This window comes from Limulus polyphemus, unplaced genomic scaffold (assembly GCF_000517525.1).
Source record: "Limulus polyphemus unplaced genomic scaffold, Limulus_polyphemus-2.1.2 Scaffold1074, whole genome shotgun sequence".
Taxonomy (NCBI): Eukaryota; Metazoa; Arthropoda; class Merostomata; order Xiphosura; family Limulidae; genus Limulus; species Limulus polyphemus.
In genome coordinates, this window is record NW_013666684.1 from 270,408 (window position 1) to 291,450 (window position 21,043).

The 21,043-nt window shown below is 30.7% G+C and overlaps 1 protein-coding gene across 3 annotated transcripts; it reads right to left on the reverse strand.

Annotated features, from left to right (window-relative positions):
* Positions 1-8: 8 nt before the first annotated feature.
* LOC106462010 (protein slit-like) lies at positions 9-17,322 on the reverse strand. 3 transcript variants are annotated; one of them, XM_022389127.1, is made up of 3 exons: positions 17,241-17,322; positions 5,835-6,657; positions 9-2,278 (listed from the first exon to the last, which is right to left on the reverse strand). In XM_022389127.1, the coding sequence occupies exons 2-3, from the start codon at positions 6,595-6,597 to the stop codon at positions 1,434-1,436; spliced, it is 1,608 nt and encodes a 535-aa protein (XP_022244835.1). In that variant the 5' UTR covers positions 6,598-6,657; positions 17,241-17,322; the 3' UTR covers positions 9-1,433. The 3 variants fall into 3 exon arrangements, with proteins under 3 accessions (XP_022244835.1, XP_013777331.1, XP_022244836.1); XM_013921877.2 differs by lacking the exon at positions 17,241-17,322 and adding an exon at positions 17,000-17,230; XM_022389128.1 differs by lacking the exon at positions 17,241-17,322 and adding an exon at positions 16,821-16,879.
* Between the last annotated feature and the right edge of the window lie 3,721 nt (positions 17,323-21,043).

Genomic DNA, 21,043 nt, shown 5'->3' on the forward strand with positions numbered 1-21,043 from the left:
CAAAAGCTTGAAATATTTTTAAAGGGGAGCCCAAGGAAAAATGTTTGAGAACCCCTGATCTAGATGATGCAGTTGTAAACTTACTTTTTACCAGTGGCATGCAAGTCGTATGTGGCATGACCAATCAAAAACAAAAAATTTGGCAATAACATTACGCAATGTAATGTATCTTATATATTTATTATTATTAATATTTTTTTATTATGTGTTTCTTTGTGGTGTGGCAGCATTCTCATCTCATACTGCAAGATCTCTGCATGTCTAGTCTCAATCATGCCATGCTACACAAATTATGCATGCTTAATCTTGCACTTCCAGCAGTATCCTGATTTCTACAGCGACATTGCTACCACCTAATTATAGTATTTTGGCACTTGTGTATAAAGTTAAAATCATAAATAACATTCAATGTTAAACTGGTACACACAATTAAAAACATTTTATTTAGGCCTATCTATGGCCTTCAAAAAGTTGACGACTACATGTTTCAGCGTTACAACGTCATCCTCAGTAACATCGAAACATGTAGAGTCGTCAACTTTTTGAAGGCCATAGATAGGCCTAAATAAAATGTTTTTAATGTTGAATATTATTTATGATTTTAATTGCCACCACCTGTTGGTAAAACTGTGCAAGTATGCTGTGTTGAAATAGCATGACAGCATGTGCAGAAGTTCAACATCAACAACATACAGGTCGCATGCTTTGCTTCATTTGATTTTGTGATTTGTTACTTCACAAGCTAATAAGTCAGGAGAGTTTCATCTAAAGAAAGATCACTGTCTGGACCTGTATACAAATAGGGTGAGTAAATCTGTTCTCTGTATGTTTTTTTTCCCCATTCGAGAGGTATATTACTTTAAGATATTACTGCATGACCCACTTGAGAAACCATCACACACCACTGCTTTTTAGTAAACTATCTAAAAAGATTCTTGTGCAAGAAAAGCCAGAATAATAAGTAAAGAGACCTACTTAATAATTTCCTGCATGCCTAATCTTAATAAGAAACAACAGTTCCTACTTACTTTAGAAAACAGTCACTACTGTACAATAGGCAAGTTACAGCATTAACATTTTAAATCTTTACTGATGGAAATTTATTTATGAATTCATATGATTCATTTAATAAAAATAAAATCTTAAATAGGTGTAAGTTCATTAGCTTATTCTGGGTAAGAAAAAAAGTAACTATCCTATCACATCACTTACTTAAAGTTTCTTTGGTTAAGCTTCAACGACTCTAAATGATTTAACAATATATATATCTTCATATTTTGAATATGCCGTCAAGGAACAATGTTTTCTCGATTGAAATATATAAAACTTACAACTGTAGAATCTAACAATACATTCTTTGTCTCCTATACATGGAGAAAACTTGTCTATTCCTTTCCTGTTTATTTTTCTTCCTGGAAGAATACTGTTTATTTTTAGGTTAGCTTAAAACTGAAAAACCTTGGGAGTTTCCCTGTTCTCTGCTGCCTCCAACAATCAAACAAAAGTTTAAAAACAATCAAAACAATCAGTAAAGCCATTATGCAAATAACAATATCAAGATAGTTGACAGTCACAGAATTCTGTGGACAAAGCTCCGACTTCAATAGTCGGTATATAACTCTTCGTCCAAGCTGGCTCCCATCACGTTGACACCGAACCTCTTCCCTGTCTTGTACCTGCTTGTGATGATCCTGTAGCCACTCCATGAAGCGAACTGTGTTACACGTACATTTCCAGGGGTTGTCAGAAAGATGGAGTTGGTCCATCTGATTTGGAAACTGATCCAGGATATGTATTGGAATCTCAGAAAGCCTGTTCTTGTTAAGGTGGAGTGTCACTAGGTTTCTTAAGACCTTAGATGCTTCCATACGTGTAAGAGAGTCAATTGAATTGTTTTCTAAATACAGAAAAGCCACAGTCTTCCAATATGCTGTTGCATTCTGTGGAAGAAAAAGAGATGTGATCATGTTGTTTTCCATGTGGACACTTCTGGTCTTAGTTGGGAGCTTTCTTGGAAGCTGTGTCCAGTTTCTGCTGCTACAGTTCACACTAATCCACTCAGACCTTTCCTCTTTACAGGTACAGTTTTTACAAAGGTCAGATTTCTCAATATCCTTCTCTAAACTACGAATACTTAACCATTTCGTGATGGAATAATGTTTTCTGGAAGTTGGAGATATGCAGTGCATGCTTGAGAAGTCCATTATAATCATTCCTGTCTTGTTTTCTACATGATCAGATAGCCATTCAAGTTGTGGGTCGCACGTCCAAGGATTGCCTATAGAAATAAATTTTGTATTAAACATTTTTGTTTAAATAATATATACATGTAGCAGTGACAAACAAAACTTGTGTAAATGAACATAATTCTGTTTTATACCACATCTTGACTATCACATGCTATAAAAATGTTCTTAAGTGTACAAAGTAAACTTGAAAAAAAAACATGACTAATTACAAACCTTATCATGCAACAAAAGCTGTTTTTCTTAGATAAAACACAGCTCAAACAATATTTATATACAACACAATTCAGTTTATTTTCTGGGATTAAGCTATTATTAAGCACCAGCCCAGATCTTGGAAAAAAATATTAATACATATATTCCAATTATCTAGTAATAAAATCAATATTTTCCCACAAGGTATGCTTTGGTATACATAAAAGTTACTTGTCATCTTCAAAAACCACACACATAACACACAAAATCTTAGATTAGTTCAGTAAAATATTTGTATTTGTCAAGTTACTTGTCATCTTCAAAAACCACACACACACATATAACACACAAAATCTTGGATTACTTCAGTAAAATATTTGTATTTGTCAAGTTACTTGTCAACTTCAAAAACCACACACACACACATATAACACACAAAATCTTGGATTACTTCAGTAAAATATTTGTATTTGTCAAGTTACTTGTCATCTTCAAAAACCACACACACATATAACACACAAAATCTTGGATTAGTTCAGTAAAGTATTTGTACTTGTCAATAACCATTAAAATACTACACTGGTGATTTACAAACAATGTTAAGTAACTCTGACCTTTTTGAGTAATCACAAGAGAAAAAGTAAGTTTATATTTTATTAAACTATTTCAAGTAAGAATACTCTTTAAAATTTGTTCTTACTTTTATTGATTATTTGTAAAACAAACCTGCCCTTAAAAGGAATTTCAGTTAAATAATCAAATATCCATTAAGATTTCTTAAGTATTTTCATTTTCAGTTGTTAGTATTAAGGTTAAAATCAAATTTTATTAAGAGTATTTTGATCCCCACAAATCTAATATACACATCTTTTTACAAATATTTACTCAGAGCCTAAAAAAATATCTTTAGCCATTTAAGGAGAAATACAACAGCCATATCTTATGGTACAGTGTACTGTTTTCAAAACCAGACTAAATTTGCTGGAAATATCACACCCATCATGGACATCGTACTGAAGTCGAGTTGGTTGCTTCACTTAAGTGTGTGACCTTGGTTTTCTTTTATTCATTACGTATATATTTGAATACTATATTTTAGCCGAAAATAACTTATGCCAACATGTGTTCATGCTATTATGATTAGTGTTTGAATTAACAGAAAGTCAAGTACATCATATTTTTACTTGTTCATTTACTGATTTTCTAAGCTTAACTATTCTGTCAAAGAAAATACAACTGCATTTTAATATTTCAACTCTACATGTTCTACAATTTCATGGATACCTGAATGGAGGTGGGGACTTCTTTGCACTTTAATGAATCTATAGCAATTGTTATAGTGTAAAACTACTGTTCTTTAATGTCATAAATAGAAACAAGGTAATTTATTATTTTATCTCAACACTGCACACAAACAGTAACTACTAAGAGTAATCCACCACCTTGGGTTAGTTATGTTTAAGTTTCTGTGATTAACAATATCTGTTAATAGTTTTTTAAATCTGGTACAACAGAGAAGAACTATGGAAGTTTGTGTCCCAAAAACATTATCAGGGATAATAATAATCAGGATAAAAATTTTCATATAGAACAGAGAAATAGCCATGAAATTCACTGCTACAAAATTGAAAGAAAATGCATTCAACTGATATGTATGGCTGAACCAAGAGAAAATTAGACTTGCATAAATTAAACTTACATAGTATATATAACAGCTAATAACGTATGATGCGTAATGTGGCATTACTTTAGTTAGGATCTATAAGTGAAGTGGATTAAGAGAAAACCTCTAGTTCATAAATGTTAACTGAAAGTGAAGTATACCAAATTAAATATTATGTAAACTGCCAATCCGTCATCTCACTGCTTGATTGATGAACTGACTGGTTAGCAAGATGTACATGTATTTGATGTATGTTTGTAGAAAACTGGTACAGTATCTTGCTAGAGTATAAATTCTAGATTACGGGCTATTAAAAGGAACTAAATTGAGGCCATTTGTCACCTGATGAAAGAGTAGAACTTCACTTGATAATTTTTGACTGTAAAGATGACCAGGTTTGAAGTATATGAGATATGGTGGGTTGGGTGCAGCTGTACAAACTTCAAGCTGTGTTAGTCTATTCCACCCCCAGGCCATTAATAGAATATGTACATGTATAACACAAGCTTAAGCAGACCTTGTCTTAAGGATCAGTGTAGTAGACTTGTAGGATGACTGCAGGATGTTTGAATGTTAAGGTTTTTTTTTAATTACCTGGAATAGGTGAGTAAACATGTGTATAGAAATATATATGTCAGATGGGAGTACAGAAAGGAGTTCATATAGGATTACAGAGAGCTGAACACAGTTTATTAAAGCAATATCTGTCCACTGAAATGGTGTGATAGTTAAAAACTAAAACATTTGTGATCCAAGTCTTATGGCCAATCAAGGTGTAAGAATAATCCTTTAGCAGAACAAAACTGCTGTGTTTTACTAATATTTACTTTAAGTGCATCTCTCCACCTACTTGCATCAGTAAAACTTAAGATGCTGTCCCAAATCATGCACTCTTGTTCTGACACTAGCCAGTATATTATTCTTGTACTCCAGTGGATTCTGTAGATTTAAAAACGAGTACAGGGAACAACAGTTTGCAAACTTGATATCACAACATGACACACACTGCTTCACCAGTTAATAAGGACAAATAAGAAGACTGCAGAACAAATTATGTGATTATAGGTAGGTGCTGGTTAAATGTAAGTTAATAGCTCATTAAAAATGTTTGGTCAAGTAACTGGAAGGCCCTAACTTTAGGTAAATCAGTTTGAAAGATACAGTACATCTGTATGATAAAGGAACAAGAATTATTAACTCAGAAAAATCACTTCGATGGTTGAAAGTAACAAGTTTTGTTATTGTACAACATTGTTGTTCTTGTGTAATATCCTGTGGTACAGTAGCCAACCTAACAGATTTATTAAAAGATTGTAAGTATGAATCCAAATTTTGGGTTCAGGGAACAATTACAAAAATGGTTTAGGAAAATACTGGAAGCCCAACTAACGACTATTAATATTAAATATATTCAAAAATTACATTTATTTTTGGCTAAACAACAATATTAATTAGGCCTAAATTTACCAGCATAGTTTAAAATGTTTTTGAGAATATAGTTTAATTACAATCTCATTTAGAAGTTATGTTTTATACCATTTTTTAAGTGGTTTAAGTATCTTATTAATTTTCAAGGCTATAACCAACATTTTTTTTGATACATCATAATAGTAAATATAAATGAATATTTTATTAATAATATACCTAAAAAAAATAAACTTTTATTAATTTAACTTCCAAAAATAATTACAATCATATATTTTGTGTGATACATTAAGAAAAAAAATTACCTGAAAGGTACAGTTCTGAAAGCTTTGGACTGTTGTTAAAAAATCCACTTTTAAGAGAATTAAGTTGATTATCAGAAAGATTCAGCACCACAAGATTCATCAAGTCTTTAAATACATCTTTATCAATACTAGTGAGGTTGTTTCCAGAGAGGTCCAATTTTTGCAGATTGTGAAGTTTCTTGAAAGATTCTTTTTCAATAAAAGTTAGGTTGTTCTTAGAGACATTTAAAGTTGTAAGTTGTTGTTGTTCTTGGAACCATTTTTTCTTTATCCCACTTAGATTATTGTTTGACAAGTCTAAAGTGTCAAGGATTTTGAAGTTGTGAAAAGCATTGTTTGAAATTACTGTCAAATTACTGAAAGAGATTTTGAATTTTTTCAAATCTTTCAGATTTTTCAAATCTTTGTGGGTTATCTCATTCAAGCTGCTGTAAGTTATTTCCATAGAGGCAATTGAAATATTTCTCTCGCTACCTTTTTCCCATCTAAAACTATTACGAAGAGTTTTTCTGGTCAAGCCAGTGCAATATATATCTTTGATAACCCATTTATTCAAAGCCTTTTCACACTTACACGAACAGTAGTTTTCAATTTCATTGTTTCTTGGACACTGATCTGCATTCATGCAAAGAAAGTCATTTGGTGTGACATAAACAAAATGTACTAGCATGTTCAAAATAAATAAACATTCCAAAATTCTGTCTAATGTTGGCATTTTCTCTCTTTTTACAGTCAATCCGAATTCATTAACAATCAAATGCATACATTTTCAGTAACACAGCTGACTAGATCCTGTCGAGGCTTGACTTGAGGGGGCTGCAAGCTAAACAGATAAAAAAAAATCCAGTGTAAGAAATGTAATGCAAGTAAAGTTTCTAGTGGATTTTTACTCATACACCATGATTATTGTTAGATATATGTTTCATTATTAACTGTATTTAATGCATATACCTCTGAATTTATTTTTGTAGTAAATAATTAACTTTGTTTACATGTAAACTGTTCCTTCTAACAATATATCACTATACCCAATTACTTCGACAGCTACCCCAAAACAAACCCCATTAGAAAATTCACTCCCATAGTATCCAGGGTCATGAAAGGGAGGCCAAGAACACAAAATACAATACAAGATTTAGGTTCAGCGATTTAATGAGATAGTGATTTTTTTTTCAAGTAGGAAAAAAATCTATTTTACAATGGAAATAAATGAAAATAGTAAACTTTAAACCATTTTATCTCATAAACTACTTTGTTTAACTTAAAAAATTATAACTTGACAATGGCTTGAGCAAGCTTTTCAGTTCTTATAATATTTTATAACAATATACATGTCAAAAGTGTGTTTATGCATATATATAAACCTAAGGATTATCTTTAGCTACTTAAAAATTATGAATGATAATTTATTATTTGGTTACGAAATGAAAAAGAATGACATTTCGAAGGTTTCTCATGCAGTTGTTTCAACAACCTCACAGATATTACTAAAATAAAATATAAAACGTTTCAATGTGTAAAATCTTACAAGTTTTTTTAAAATCACAATACAGGGTAATTTTCAATTTGTACATAAACTTCACTTTCAGCCTACTTCTAACTTAGTGTAACATTATGGAATCATATGTTAAGAATAATAAAACAAGCAAGATAATAGATGTGTGATTTACATGTTAAATAAACTTCAGTTCGTTTTCAACTTGCAAATCAATATCAACATGTAAAGCACAATCTTTGTGAAATAATGCTGTCTGCTTATTGGTCTGTTCATAAATGATTCCTGCTCTCTCCTTTTGCACTACCCAAAAGTGATCACTCAATGACTGTGATCAAGTTCTAAATACTTTTCCATAATCATCTACTTTGTCATAACTCAAACTTTTAGTGGTTTATTCACTTCAAAGGCAAAGTAGTCTTAAGTATATTTTACATTTGGCCTCACTAAACAGGTATGTTCACATTTTCAGGTACCTCACACTTAATTTTTGTTGAGTCTACTAAATCAATTACTACCAGTTCTATATACAATACATACAGATGTAACAAAGAGTAGATGTGTTAAAAAAAATGCTGTGGCTAAAGGCTTTGTCATAGTATGAATCTGAACGTTACCAGACACTATAGTACTGAAAGGAAGACAGATATAAAATTTGAAATAAAAAAGTAAGGTGTACATGTACCTACGATATACACTCACACATACATATGTTTGTGTAGGAAATAGATAACTTTTTGTTAATGAAAATACTTGCAGCAAAATGGTGGCAGTGAGTTGTCGTAGAGCCTGTTTGTGTGTATATATATATGTATGTAAAAATTCATTCTTATATTTCTAGGTAAACTGCCAGACAATATCAACATATTCCCAATGCCTGCCCAACAGAGAACCTGAGGTTAAAAAGAAGGACATGTCCTCTTTTTGTCAGACTTCTGGTCACCCTAATCAGGTTCACCTATCTATCGAAGCATTTAGGATTATCAAGAAAATTCTACCTTGAAGTACACTTCACCAGGATATACCCAGTTGAATGGACCAAGGTAGAATTAATAACCAAAAATGAGGGGTGTTACTTTGTTGTCTGATTAAACTAGGGTTATAACTCACAAAAAATAATCAACCATTTAAAATTAGTCTTTCTGACTATCTTTTTTCAATTATTCCAACTATTCAAATCTCACGTGAGAATTATTAATTGCAAGTACACAATTAATGAGCCTGATGATTAATTGGTTGATCAATTCTACTAATTGTCCAGCTCTAACACTATACAAAGAAATTGCATCCATCAAACTATGAAAAACAATGGTAGTGTAGAGATGTCTCAAAATTGAAAGCAGTAGTAGAAACTCGTGATGAATAGACTAAACTGAAGCTACTTGATGTATAATAAAACTTCACTCATTAGAACAGATGAAACGTAAAAGTCATAAAATCAAAGACAAAAGAAAGCATGAACCGTTCAACTCTGTGCTAAATATGCATTCTATAAAACTGTTTTATAAGAAAGCAGAAGCCAATAAAAAAAAAAAGACAACTTTGTTTTTAAAGACTGCAAGATCACAGATATCATTGATTTTGTCAGAGTTACTGGAAATAAAGCACTTTTTATCTCTGTATGATACAATCATGGAATTGTTACTGTTAAATCAACAAGTTTTATTACACTAACATGGGCTTGATACATGTTTTCTATAAACTAACTGATTACTGTGATAAAAATAATCAACTAATTGAAATTTAGTTGTTCTGATTATTACTGTTTTTTATTATTACAATCGATATGTAAACAGGACCTTTACAAAACAAAGAAAATCAGCACAAAATATGTGATATTCTGTAATTATTATGATTGTGCAGTCATCTATCTGGAAGACCACAATAAAGTTATATAGAATTGTAACAACAGTTTATTTCTTTAATAAATGTCAGTAAAAATTAGCCATAGAAAGCAAGATACAGTATTAAAAATACATATATATATATATATATATACTACGTTTGGGTGAGCCTAATGTAAAAGTGGCTTGTGATAGCAATAAATCCTGAATGTTCAGAATAAGCCTTCACAAAGAAGGTATAAAATAGATAAATACATATTACACACAAACACCCACATCCCTAAGTATATAGTGCTTTCTGTACTTTACTTTTTCATACACTGGTCATGCCCTAATGGCTATGGAAGGTTACAAAATATCATACATAGTATTACATCTATTTTGGGTGTTAGTTAAGCACATGTCAAATTTAGTTAATATTCACCAGGTTATCCGTTGAGTCTTCAGGGATAATAAACACTCACACACACACATATATATATACTAAATTAAAGTTGAATACTTAATGAAACTAATGCACAAACTCACGAAAACAAACTATTTGAAATTAATGTTTCTGATTATTACTATTTTTGATTATTCCAGATATCCGTCTCCTGAGAATAATCGATCATTTGAATGTAATCAGTTAATGAGTCTTATGATAAATGGATTAGCAGATTCCACTAATTAAACAGTTGTATTATAATCAGCTTTGTGACACTAACTGATTAAGGTGAGCAACCTTGAATTCGTCAAAAATAATAATGTGAATCTTTCAATTACTTGAATGGTTGAATAATTAAAAACATTAATTTCAATTAGTTTATTATTTTCGTAACATTAGTTGAAGTAATTAATGCTCAAAAGTAATCAATTAATCACCAAAATGTAAAACTAAGAACTGTAGTATATATCACTACCAAGCAGAAAGATAAAATAATTTATGAATGTTTGTTACACTAACATATTGGTACGTAATTACACCATTAATCTTGCTTCCAAAATAAATTATCTTTGGCCTTCAATTTATACTGTTACTAAAGAATTAGTTTGTGTTTTCACTTACATAATAAGTGTATCAAGTTTTTCTATATTATTTTAATATGATTTATTTACTATTTTTTAATGCATTATTTTTAGTTAACCTTATTCTTTATCTTTCACCATGGGCTCAGTCTCTAGGACCAACCTCGTAACCACTTTGTGCTTGTTATAGTTTTCATGCTAAAACTTTTAAATTAGTAAGTGTATGTTAATGAAATTTGGCAGATTATCAGTAAACATTATAATGCTTTCATACGCAAGATATCAATTTTTTTTTATTAAGTCTTAATGTTTGTTAAGCAATGTTTTTCTCATGCTTTTTTTTTTCTTTTCGCATCTTGCTTATCCAACATGCAAAGTAATTTTCATTTTAAGATTAAAAATACTTTTTTGCATGCAAAATCTTTATAATGTCTAGGTAGTTATCAAACATTTCTTATATTTTATCTGTTATTTTCACTAATGAATCTCTGTACAGTTTGGTAGATTCGACCAATCTTGTAACCACCATAAAAAATTATGAAGTAAATATAAATTATAACACAACAAATTATAACATGAAAACATAAATGTTTAAACTAAGTAGCTTAAATATCATAACATTATACAATTATATATATTCATTATATTGACCTTCAGCCATGCTTGGCTAACAATACAGAAGTTACAATGACGTGGCACATGTGCTCTCATATTACCTGTATCCAATAACATAAAACAGACCTTTCGTCTTTACAAAGTGACCTGCCTTGGCTGCGTTTTAGTAGAATAGTATTTTGTAAAATACAGTCACATTTCCATTATTATACATTATATATGTATATATATTATTACTATTTAGGAATAAGTTCTTAAACTTATTTTTCCTAAAATATAGAACAGTAACTAAAGAAGTAAATCAAACAATTATCTCTTTTAGTTATGACCTTTGCACTCGATTGCTAAGCCTTTTAAAATTTCACATGTGGAGGATATGAAATGAAATAATTTGTTGAGGTATTATTTATTTATATATATACACAGTTAAATAACCAAAAAATAATAATTTACTATATCGAATACCATAGAATTCCACTATAATTTATTTAAATTAGTAACTAAGCTGTATTTGGGTCTAAAAAAATTTTAAATTTCGAGCAGACTAAAGACACAACCTACCTCCTTGAACCTAGGTTCGAAAAAATGAGCTTTTTAAATTTCCTTTAGTTTATTTTTAAGATACCTTATTTGGTTTGTCCTTTTCTTTTACAGATTTCATACACTTTTATGTCATAATCTCATTTCCCCTATATGCTTGCAATTCACTATTATATCACTATTACACACACACACATACACAGGATGACTTAAATATCATTTACATTTTCAGCTCATTTCCAGTTCATCACTAAATCTAGGGTTATTGAATTTCTGTGTTGTGATATTACCGCCTATAATATCTGTTGAATGTGGATCACCAGAAATAACATAAAAACCAAAAGCAATTAAAAAACTTGACTTCAGAGTTTTCAAAAAACTAACCATTTCAAATATGAACTAATGAGTTTATATAATTTCCCATTGTAAAAACTGATACTACAACATACTGTGATTCTTTGTGACTGTACCGGAAATTATTTTACCTGTATAACCAAAAATATTGTTAACAGCAAAGGTATTAAACTAAAGAATCAATGAATTTTAATCATAAAAAAATTGTTTTATAATACTTGATGGATTCTAAAGTAAGCTAAAATTTTCTAGTGCTTCATCAAGCAAATATCAAGTGTATATATATATAAATGTACATATGTATTAACATATGTAATATATGTTAATACATATGTACATTTATATATGTATTAACATTGGGAGAAAAAAAAATATCTTGCAGCTTGAGGAGTGGCATTGCCTAATTTCATGGTTTAATGTCAGCTTGGTTTTGCAACTGTTAAACTTTCACAAACAGTGTCAACTGCTCTTCATCCTCAGCTTCACATTACTGCATACTCCTAGTTAGACTAATACATTAGTTACAGTATTTAATAAGTTAATTGTTTAGTTCAAATCTTTGTAGGTAATACAGTTTGATCAGAAGTTATTGATAATTACACAATTCATATTACACTGTTCCAAATAAACATTGATTTTATAATTTGCTCATTATTTTGTTCTAATCTGTATTTTTTGGGAAAGTGTGAAATTCTGTATGTATCAATCTAGTCTCAATTTCTATTTTCTTGAAAAACTGTGTTCATATTCTTAAACCTCATTTTATAATTTAATTTTTTAAACTAGAAACTTCTGCACTCTTTCACCATGTTTTTATTCTTTCTATAACGAGATCAAAGCTACACGCAGTACTTAATTAAGCTTCACAATTTGTTTTTATGTTTCTCAAAAGTTTGACCTTTGTGATATATGATATAAAATATTTTCCAAACTTAGAATTTTGGGTAATGTTTTTCTGTTCACAGTTATTTAAATATCTTATGTTACAAGTCCATTTGATGTCTACAACTATGTCATTGTTCTAAGTTATCACAGGACAGAACTACATGTGCACACTTGCTTGATTTAAATGTTTAATTGTATGACTTATTAATCCTCTATCTTCCATAACCTTCACAACAATAATGGTACTGTACACTTTATAAGTACATGTTGTGTACTTGATAGTCAAAATTAATTATTTTTACAGTCTTCCTATAACACATAAAATACACAAATGTACTAAGCTTTGCACCATTTATCTAATCAATCTCAAGATGTCAATATCTGATCAGTTAAATAATACAAAACTTTCCAATAGGAATCAAATTAGTCAAGAAGTTTTTTTACAGCAGCTTTTACTAGGTCTTCAAAATTGTTTTAATACATAAGTTCCAAAAATTATGTATCCTGGTACAACCACACACACACACTCATAAAATTGCAAGCCGGGCTTGTTAAAATTTTGTTTAGCTTGAGCACTCAACAGGGGAAGTATTAAAACAGTTATGAAATATGAGCATAAGAGTTTGCCAAGTTTACATTCGTATTGCTTATTATGTTGCACTGCTTTATCAATGTACTGACAACTGTAAAGATGGTTTTGATATATGTCATTGTCTACAAGGTTACATGCATTAAATAAACATGAAAGTTGAGTATTTTGAACAACAATTATTAGTTTACAGAATTTTTTTGGAAAGATTTGGTTATACATGTATTTTTTTTTTCTGTGGTGAACAACAATCTTTCCCACTTCAGTAACTTTTATTCTGCAAAATGTCTGCCATGTTTGCTTGTCTGTAAGATATATTAGCTCAACAACCCAGTAAATCTCCTGCTGTTTTATTGATGAGACTTTCTTGAGAGGTTCAAGTGAATGAGAAGAATAACGACATGATACCAGGTGAGAATAGCTACTACAACTTGGCTACATCACAGCACCCACACTAAACCTGTCATCCTGTTACTTCTTAGAATTATTCATCATGTATGGTGTATAACTAGTTAGGAAGAACTGGTGTATTCATAAAGTCAATATGAAAAAACACAACAGTATGAGTTTGAAAGAAGACGGTTAAATTTTAAAGACATAAATAAAAGCCAATTGCTGAGTCCACATACTGTTCTTGTGCAACCTTAAATTGCAGTGAACTTACAAAAACTTAATACTTCATGACTTGCAAAAACATTGGATTATAATGAACAAATATATTTAATATATGTAATGCAAAATGTGTAACTTGTATCAAAGAGATACAATTAAAATATATAATTGTGCTATATAGTCTATCAACAAAAACATTCTCAAACATGTAATGTTACTTCTTGAGACTCTGCAATATCATATGTTCTGTTAATACATTTAACTTCAAGAATTTGATAAAAAAACACTTTGTCTTATCTAGTCTACTATCCTCATCTATCAATCATGAGATAAGCCAGAATGTTTATCTACTTTCAGTATAATAATATTCAAATAAATAACAAATAAAATAGTGAAGAATTTTCACTGTCAGGTTTTGGTAAAACCAAACTTTATTGAATTAGTCCTGAGAAATTTATGCATTCAACAAAATATATTTAAAACTATGAAAAAATACTGATCAGCTGCCCATAATTTTCAATACGCTTAGTGAAGACCTTCTGTTGTAGCTTACACAGAATTTATTCTTATTGATCCAATCTAGTTTATCTTCAAAATCATTTTTTGTAGATTTTTTTCTAATTCACATATTTGGATGAATAAGCTATAAAAACAAAAGGTTATATGACAACTGAAACCACTTTCAAAATTTATATATTTTCTACATTCGCAAAATACACTGTAAAATAAATTTGTCAAAATATTTTTCAAGTGTATTCATTTTAGATAGACCAACAAATTATTTTATCATTTAAATTATGAAACAATTGGTAGAATTAAAACTAATTTTTTAACTTTCCTTATATTGTGATCAACAAAATAATATAATAAGCAAATTATCTATGCATACAGTGTAATAAAGCTGAGTAATTTTACCAATTAATTAAAATTACTGTTTTGGTTAGTACTGTTATAGATCATTCCAATAATCAATTAATCAAAATTATGATTAAATCGATTGTCAAAAAAATAAATCAACTAATCATAATTATGGTTTCTTATTATTATCATTTTTTGACTATTCAAGTATTTGAAATATTACCACTAAACTTTCTTGCTGTTATTATTATGGCAAAGCTACTATGGCTATCTGCCACTGTCACTAATTTTGAACTGCTGACCATAGGGAAGGCAAGTACTGAAAGCAGCTACTGACAAATTTTTTGTTTGTTTGTTGGTAACATGGTTCAAGGAACACTGTATTAATCAACTAATGGAGCCATCAGTTAATCACTTTGGTTGTTGTTAAGCACAAAGCTGTACAATGGGCTATTTGTGCTATGCCTACCACGGGTATCGAAACTGTATTTGTAGTGTGATAAGTCCAGAGACTTACTGCTTAGCCACTGTTTTAATGCAAATTGGAGTTTATTATGAAACATTTCTATTAATGTATATAATGATCTACAGCTCCAGGATGTACCTTTATTGGCTTAATATTTTGCTATTACAGCTTTACCAGGAGCTAATCTTAAAACTGCAATAATCAGCTCTATACTACAGACCAACTTCCATATTTGTTCATCTTTCATTTGTTTTTCTTGAAAAAAATAATTTTTGTAATCTTTTGGTTGAGAAAACTATGATATTTAAATAAAATCTTGACACCATATAAGATGTTATCTGCTTGTGGTATCCCATGTTTTTCCTATAATGCTAAGCAATAGAATTGTTAGTATTGAGGTTTTGAATGTCACATACGTATTCAGATATTCTATCATGTATGGGTTAGCATGTTTCTCCAATATACATACTAACAGAGCATCTGCCACAAGTTACTTCATAAACAACATTCTTACAAAAGCAACAATTATGTTGTCCATATTTAGTGGCCATACAGTTATTTTTCACACATCATGATTCTTTCTTGTATGTTGAACTTGTTATTAATGATTTGTAAGGTAGATGCCTGGTTTTTGTACTATTTTAATAAGTAAGTTATGTTCTCATCATTCTCTTCAGTTTTGTGATGAAATTACTTGTACATATAATACCACCCTAGTAACCAGTGGTTTAAATGTGTGTTCCTTATTCCTACTGTTCAAAGGAATATGACCATTTTGTTTTTGCCTTTGTACACATTCCTATGGGTAAGCATTTTTTCTTAATACAGTCAAATTTTCTCTAGTGTCCTTCTGTACTTCTTCTTTATTACAAAATTTATCAATTCTATGGAGATAACCAATGACTACTTTTTTTTTTTACTGCAGGGAAATGATGCAAGTGGAAATACAAACAAAAGGCTTTGGTGGATGGCTTGCTAAAAATACCAGTAATGATTTTCCCATCTTTAATATGAATGATGGTATCTAAAATGATAAATTTTTACCTGGTGTGGCATTAGTAACTGTAAATGTTATGAACAAATGAATTGTATCTAAGAACTCATGGAAACTTATAAGTGACTCTAAAATTAGTGTTACACACACTAAATCAGTAAAACTTCAAACACAAATGTGCTACAGAAATATACACATGTAATTCTTAAGTTTATAATTCTTTTACTATTTAACAAATGCAATTCTTTCATTGTACCCTACACTCTCAATACCTGTTTTCATCCACTTTTAAAATTTATTGAGGTAATAGCAATAATTGTTATAAATATGGACAATGTCAACAATACATAACAAATAATACTTGCCTGTACCTTTCCAATCCAACTGCATCAATTACGTCATTTCACAAACATAAAGATTTGAAGTTGAACTTTGAAAGCATAGTTAAATAACTGACAAACGATCATAAAAATTTTTGTTAAAAAACATATTAGATATCTTGAGTTTATACCACACTCAAAAGTCGAAATAAATACATACATATTGAGATATAGTTATTGCTAATAGTAACAGTATTACTTTTACTTAGCATTAGACATTACATACGAACATTAAAAATATCAAATTCGCTGGACAGTAGACTCGCATACTACCAAGTGTTACTGTTAAGCCTCCTCTTGGTCTTAACTGTATTTTAACCTGATGCAAATTGCAATATACATCTACCTCACACATACAAAACAAAATCTGCCCTATTTTCCGTTAATCAATCCTTCTGATCAGCCCAAGTAAAAGTTAAGACTGTAACCTAAAAATTACACTGAGTTAGTACAGCATTCTGCGACACTCGGCACTAGAACAGGTAATACCAATAACTTAATAAGCCTACTGCTACCAGCACTCACCAATGACATCCCGAGGGTTCAAATGTGGCCTTAGGCTTTAAAATTAAATCAGCATTACTAGTAAAATCATGAAAATCATTTCACTTCAATTTAAGTACTTTCATTAACTTGGTAAGAAGGCTATAAAGTTACTAAAGTAAAATTTAACTCTATATGTTACTTATTTATTCCAATTTCAACATGCTGTGTCAACAATTTAAATTAGATCAATCGTATATCCAAACAGCAAAAATCAACCTACTTTTTCACGACTTATTTTCGTCACAGTTGCGTCAAATAGGTTAAATTTAATATTAACAAACATTAGCTCGATTACAGCGCCATTTGAATCATATACGCAAACAAAGCTAATTTCTGATCAATGAATGATGAAAACAAAGATCCACGAGGGAGTCGAGTCTTCATTTAATATCGAAAAATGTTTATTTTAGTATATGTACATGTTTTGAATAAACAATTATTAAAAATATTTTGAGAAAATACAGAACAGCGGCACCTTACTTTTCAGAGAAGCCAAGCTTGGTAACATTGAAAAATAGCTACTGAAAGATAATTCGTAAAATAATAAAGGAACAGTTGATTTCGATAGTCTTGATCTAAAAAATTGGAACTTTAATTAAAGTAAAAATTAAATATAACAGCTATACTACAAATGGAGTTCAGTCAAACTGGATTAATGTCACAAGTGGTGTACCTCAGGGCTCAGTCTTAGGACCCTTATTCTTTTTGATTTACATTGGTGATATAGATGAAAGAATGGTCAATATATTATTTAAATTTGCAGATGATATTAAGGTCTTGGGTGTCACTAGCTGTGAAGAGGATGCTGTTGATTTACAAAAGTATTTAGATCATTTAGTGAGTTGGGCAAATGGGTTTTATTTATAATAAATGCAAGATAATGGATGTGGGTTATCACAATTTGAATTATAAGTATAAATTGGATGGGAATAACCTTAACAGTGTCATGACAGAAAGGAATCTTGGTGTAATGGTTGATCAGTCTCTTCCCAGCTAACACATGACGTTTCTACAACGTTGCTGAATAGTTGTGCAATAGTAAAATGCATCAATATATATATATATTCACCATTAACATCTAACAGTGCTACAACGTTGTCACAACATATAATGCATAACGTAGTCAATTCTACCAACGCACAACTATTCAGCAACGTTGTAGAAACGTCATATATTAAATGGGAAATTAAGCCATCCAAACAGTGTGCTGTTGCTATGGTGGGGCAAATAGAATATTAGGTTGTACCTACAGAAATATTGTATACAAGTCTAAAGAGACTATAATTTCATTGTATAGGTTACTTGTTTGGCCACGTTTGGAATACTGTGTTCAGTCTTGGGCTCCTTACCTTAGGAAAAGCATTGAGTTTGTCATGATATTGTTACGACAGAGGAAGTCTCGCAACGCTGGGAGCATGCGCGCTGGAGTTTCTAGAAGGATATTGACTTATCGACGAACCCCGCGAATGTCCGAGTGTTTGCCAGGCGCCCTCTTTTTTAGTATATAAGCCCGGCAAATAAAGCCAGCGATAGAGAGATAAATATGCAGATAGGTTAAAGAGATAGAATAGTAGCGAATAGTAGGCACCGTAAGTAAAGTATGTGTACCACTGTGATTTATAGCGTGTGTTATAAAGGTTGTTAAGTTTAAAGTGACTGTAGAAATTCTGTGTATTACAAAGTTGTCTCGAGAAAGAATAAATTAGTTTCAATTAAGAAAGGACTTGTATCGCTGAAGTTCCTCGGAAAGAATTTATACCGGAAATTAACAACCGAGCAGATACGCAACAATATAAAAGACTGTTTAGTCTAGATAGTATTAATTAATTTATTTTGTTAGTTAATATTTCACGATTCTTTCGTTGTTTCATAATTAGAGAGTTATAAGTAGACGATTATTGGAAGTTGTGTTTACAATTCATTGATGTTGAGACTATCGAACGTCGCATGAAATTGATTGATTTCGAGGATATAGAAATTTCTAGAGTGCGAGTAGACGATAAAGTGATAAATATATAAATAGTGTGAGACGAGCGAGAACAGTAGACAGACAGAGCAGACGAGAAAGTAAAGTCACGGGAAGTAGAAGTTCGGCCATGGAAAGTTAAACGTAAAGTTAACTGCTGTAGGAGTGAAAAACCTAACGATTAATATGTTAAAAGAAAACTAACAGTTTTGAAAGAGATAAGAAGTATAGTTTATTCCGTCAAAGCGAACTCTAAAGTAATTGAATCAGTCTGAGTGCACTTTGACAAAAGGAATAGACGATATATGAAGTACGAGGATCAGACGATTACTGGAAGAGAAGTATACGACTGTGGTAATTCACGCTATAATTGTAAGTGTATTATACACGGAATACTAGTGCGATAGAAATAGAGAAAAGTAGTTCGGCTTGTGAACTGAAATTCTAAAGCAATTGAGTAGGCCTAAGTGGACTTTTGACAACAAGAAGAGAACTATACATAGTGTTTGTGATATGCCTTTGCATACCTGTCAACACTGAGAAGTGCCAAATCGGGAAACTTTTTGTGGAGGCACTGCAACAGTGAGTAGCTTCCCCTGGGGGTGGAGCATACTCCACCAGAAAATTTAGAGTGAAAAAAGGTTCACTTTTATCCATTTACACTTATGAGATTGACATGATGTATTCTTTTTTTTATTTACAGTGGGCTTATATACTAAGATAATCATAGTCATCTGCTAATATTCTTATACGCTTTTATTGTAAGAATTGAAAAAATACACATAGCCATTGGCTACACTTAACCGGAAATGAAATGCTTACAACGGCACACAGAGAAATAGACTAAACACTTCCTGGAAAACCGGATGACCTTCATGACGTCACTAAACTCCATTTATATATATATATATATCTCATTCGATTACACTATCATTTCCAGTTTGTCCCTGAAGAAGAAAGGCCCACCTTTCGAAAGGCTAGGGTTATAGGTTATTCATTTCTATCAAGACTACTTCAGCCTACGTGTTTTTCTAACATCATGAATATATAAACAAACTAAAAGTGTTACGAAGTCCTTGTATACTCAAGTAAAAAAATCGGACTGACTTCAGCTCACGTATAAATTACGATTAATTTAAAACACACACTCAATAAATATATAATACGTTATTACATTTTAGTATCTATTTTTATCCTGAAATGTTTCCAGTTTTCCTAAAAAATAATTACATTTAAAAACAATAGCCACTAAGGTAGTAGCAAAGATAGACTTGAAATGGCTGACGAATTCATAAAATATAAATCAAGCGTGGAGCACGTTTTTGCGAAATGGTTGTAAAGTTCATAAAAATGAATGCACTCATAGATTTAGAATTCCAAGAATCTCTTAAAAAGTTTCATGGCTTATGTAGAAATTTGAAGTCCATGAATAAGACACAAAGTTTCCTGTTTCATAAAATATAACTAAAGAAAAATATTCAAAGTTATCCGCTTTTTTTTCAAACTAACTTTCATCGTTGTCTTAACGTGGCATTTAAAAAAAAAGATTTACAAAGCTCTAGAAATATATTTATGCTGCATTGAAGGGTGGTGTACATTAAGTAATTTTATTGATATCCTGCTACTGAAGTAATTAAAAAAAAAAAATAGTTCCAGTTAGGAAATGAACGCTTCATACTTCGTAGGTCGTTGCGTTTTCATACTTTCGGATTAGTTTTAGGGTTATTCTATAATACGGTCGATGTTTTTTCTTTTCTTTTTTTTTAATTCCTTGATAAAGTAAAGTTCAGTTATTATTCTCTTGCATGAACATAAAATATTGTGTTTTTTCTTTTAATTTCTGGTAAAATGCAAGTGGTGATAAAAGCACTTTATCCTTTTAACCTTCAATGACTAGAGGCCGGAAGGTTGATGTGTTCTAAAGTAAGGAAAAGAATTGGCATTAATATTGTTGCGTCAGCGAGGTCACGTGACTATATCACAACACTCCTTCTCTCGAACCTTCGTGAATTGTCGGGAGATTACTAGATATAGGGTAGACTGGTATATATAGGAGG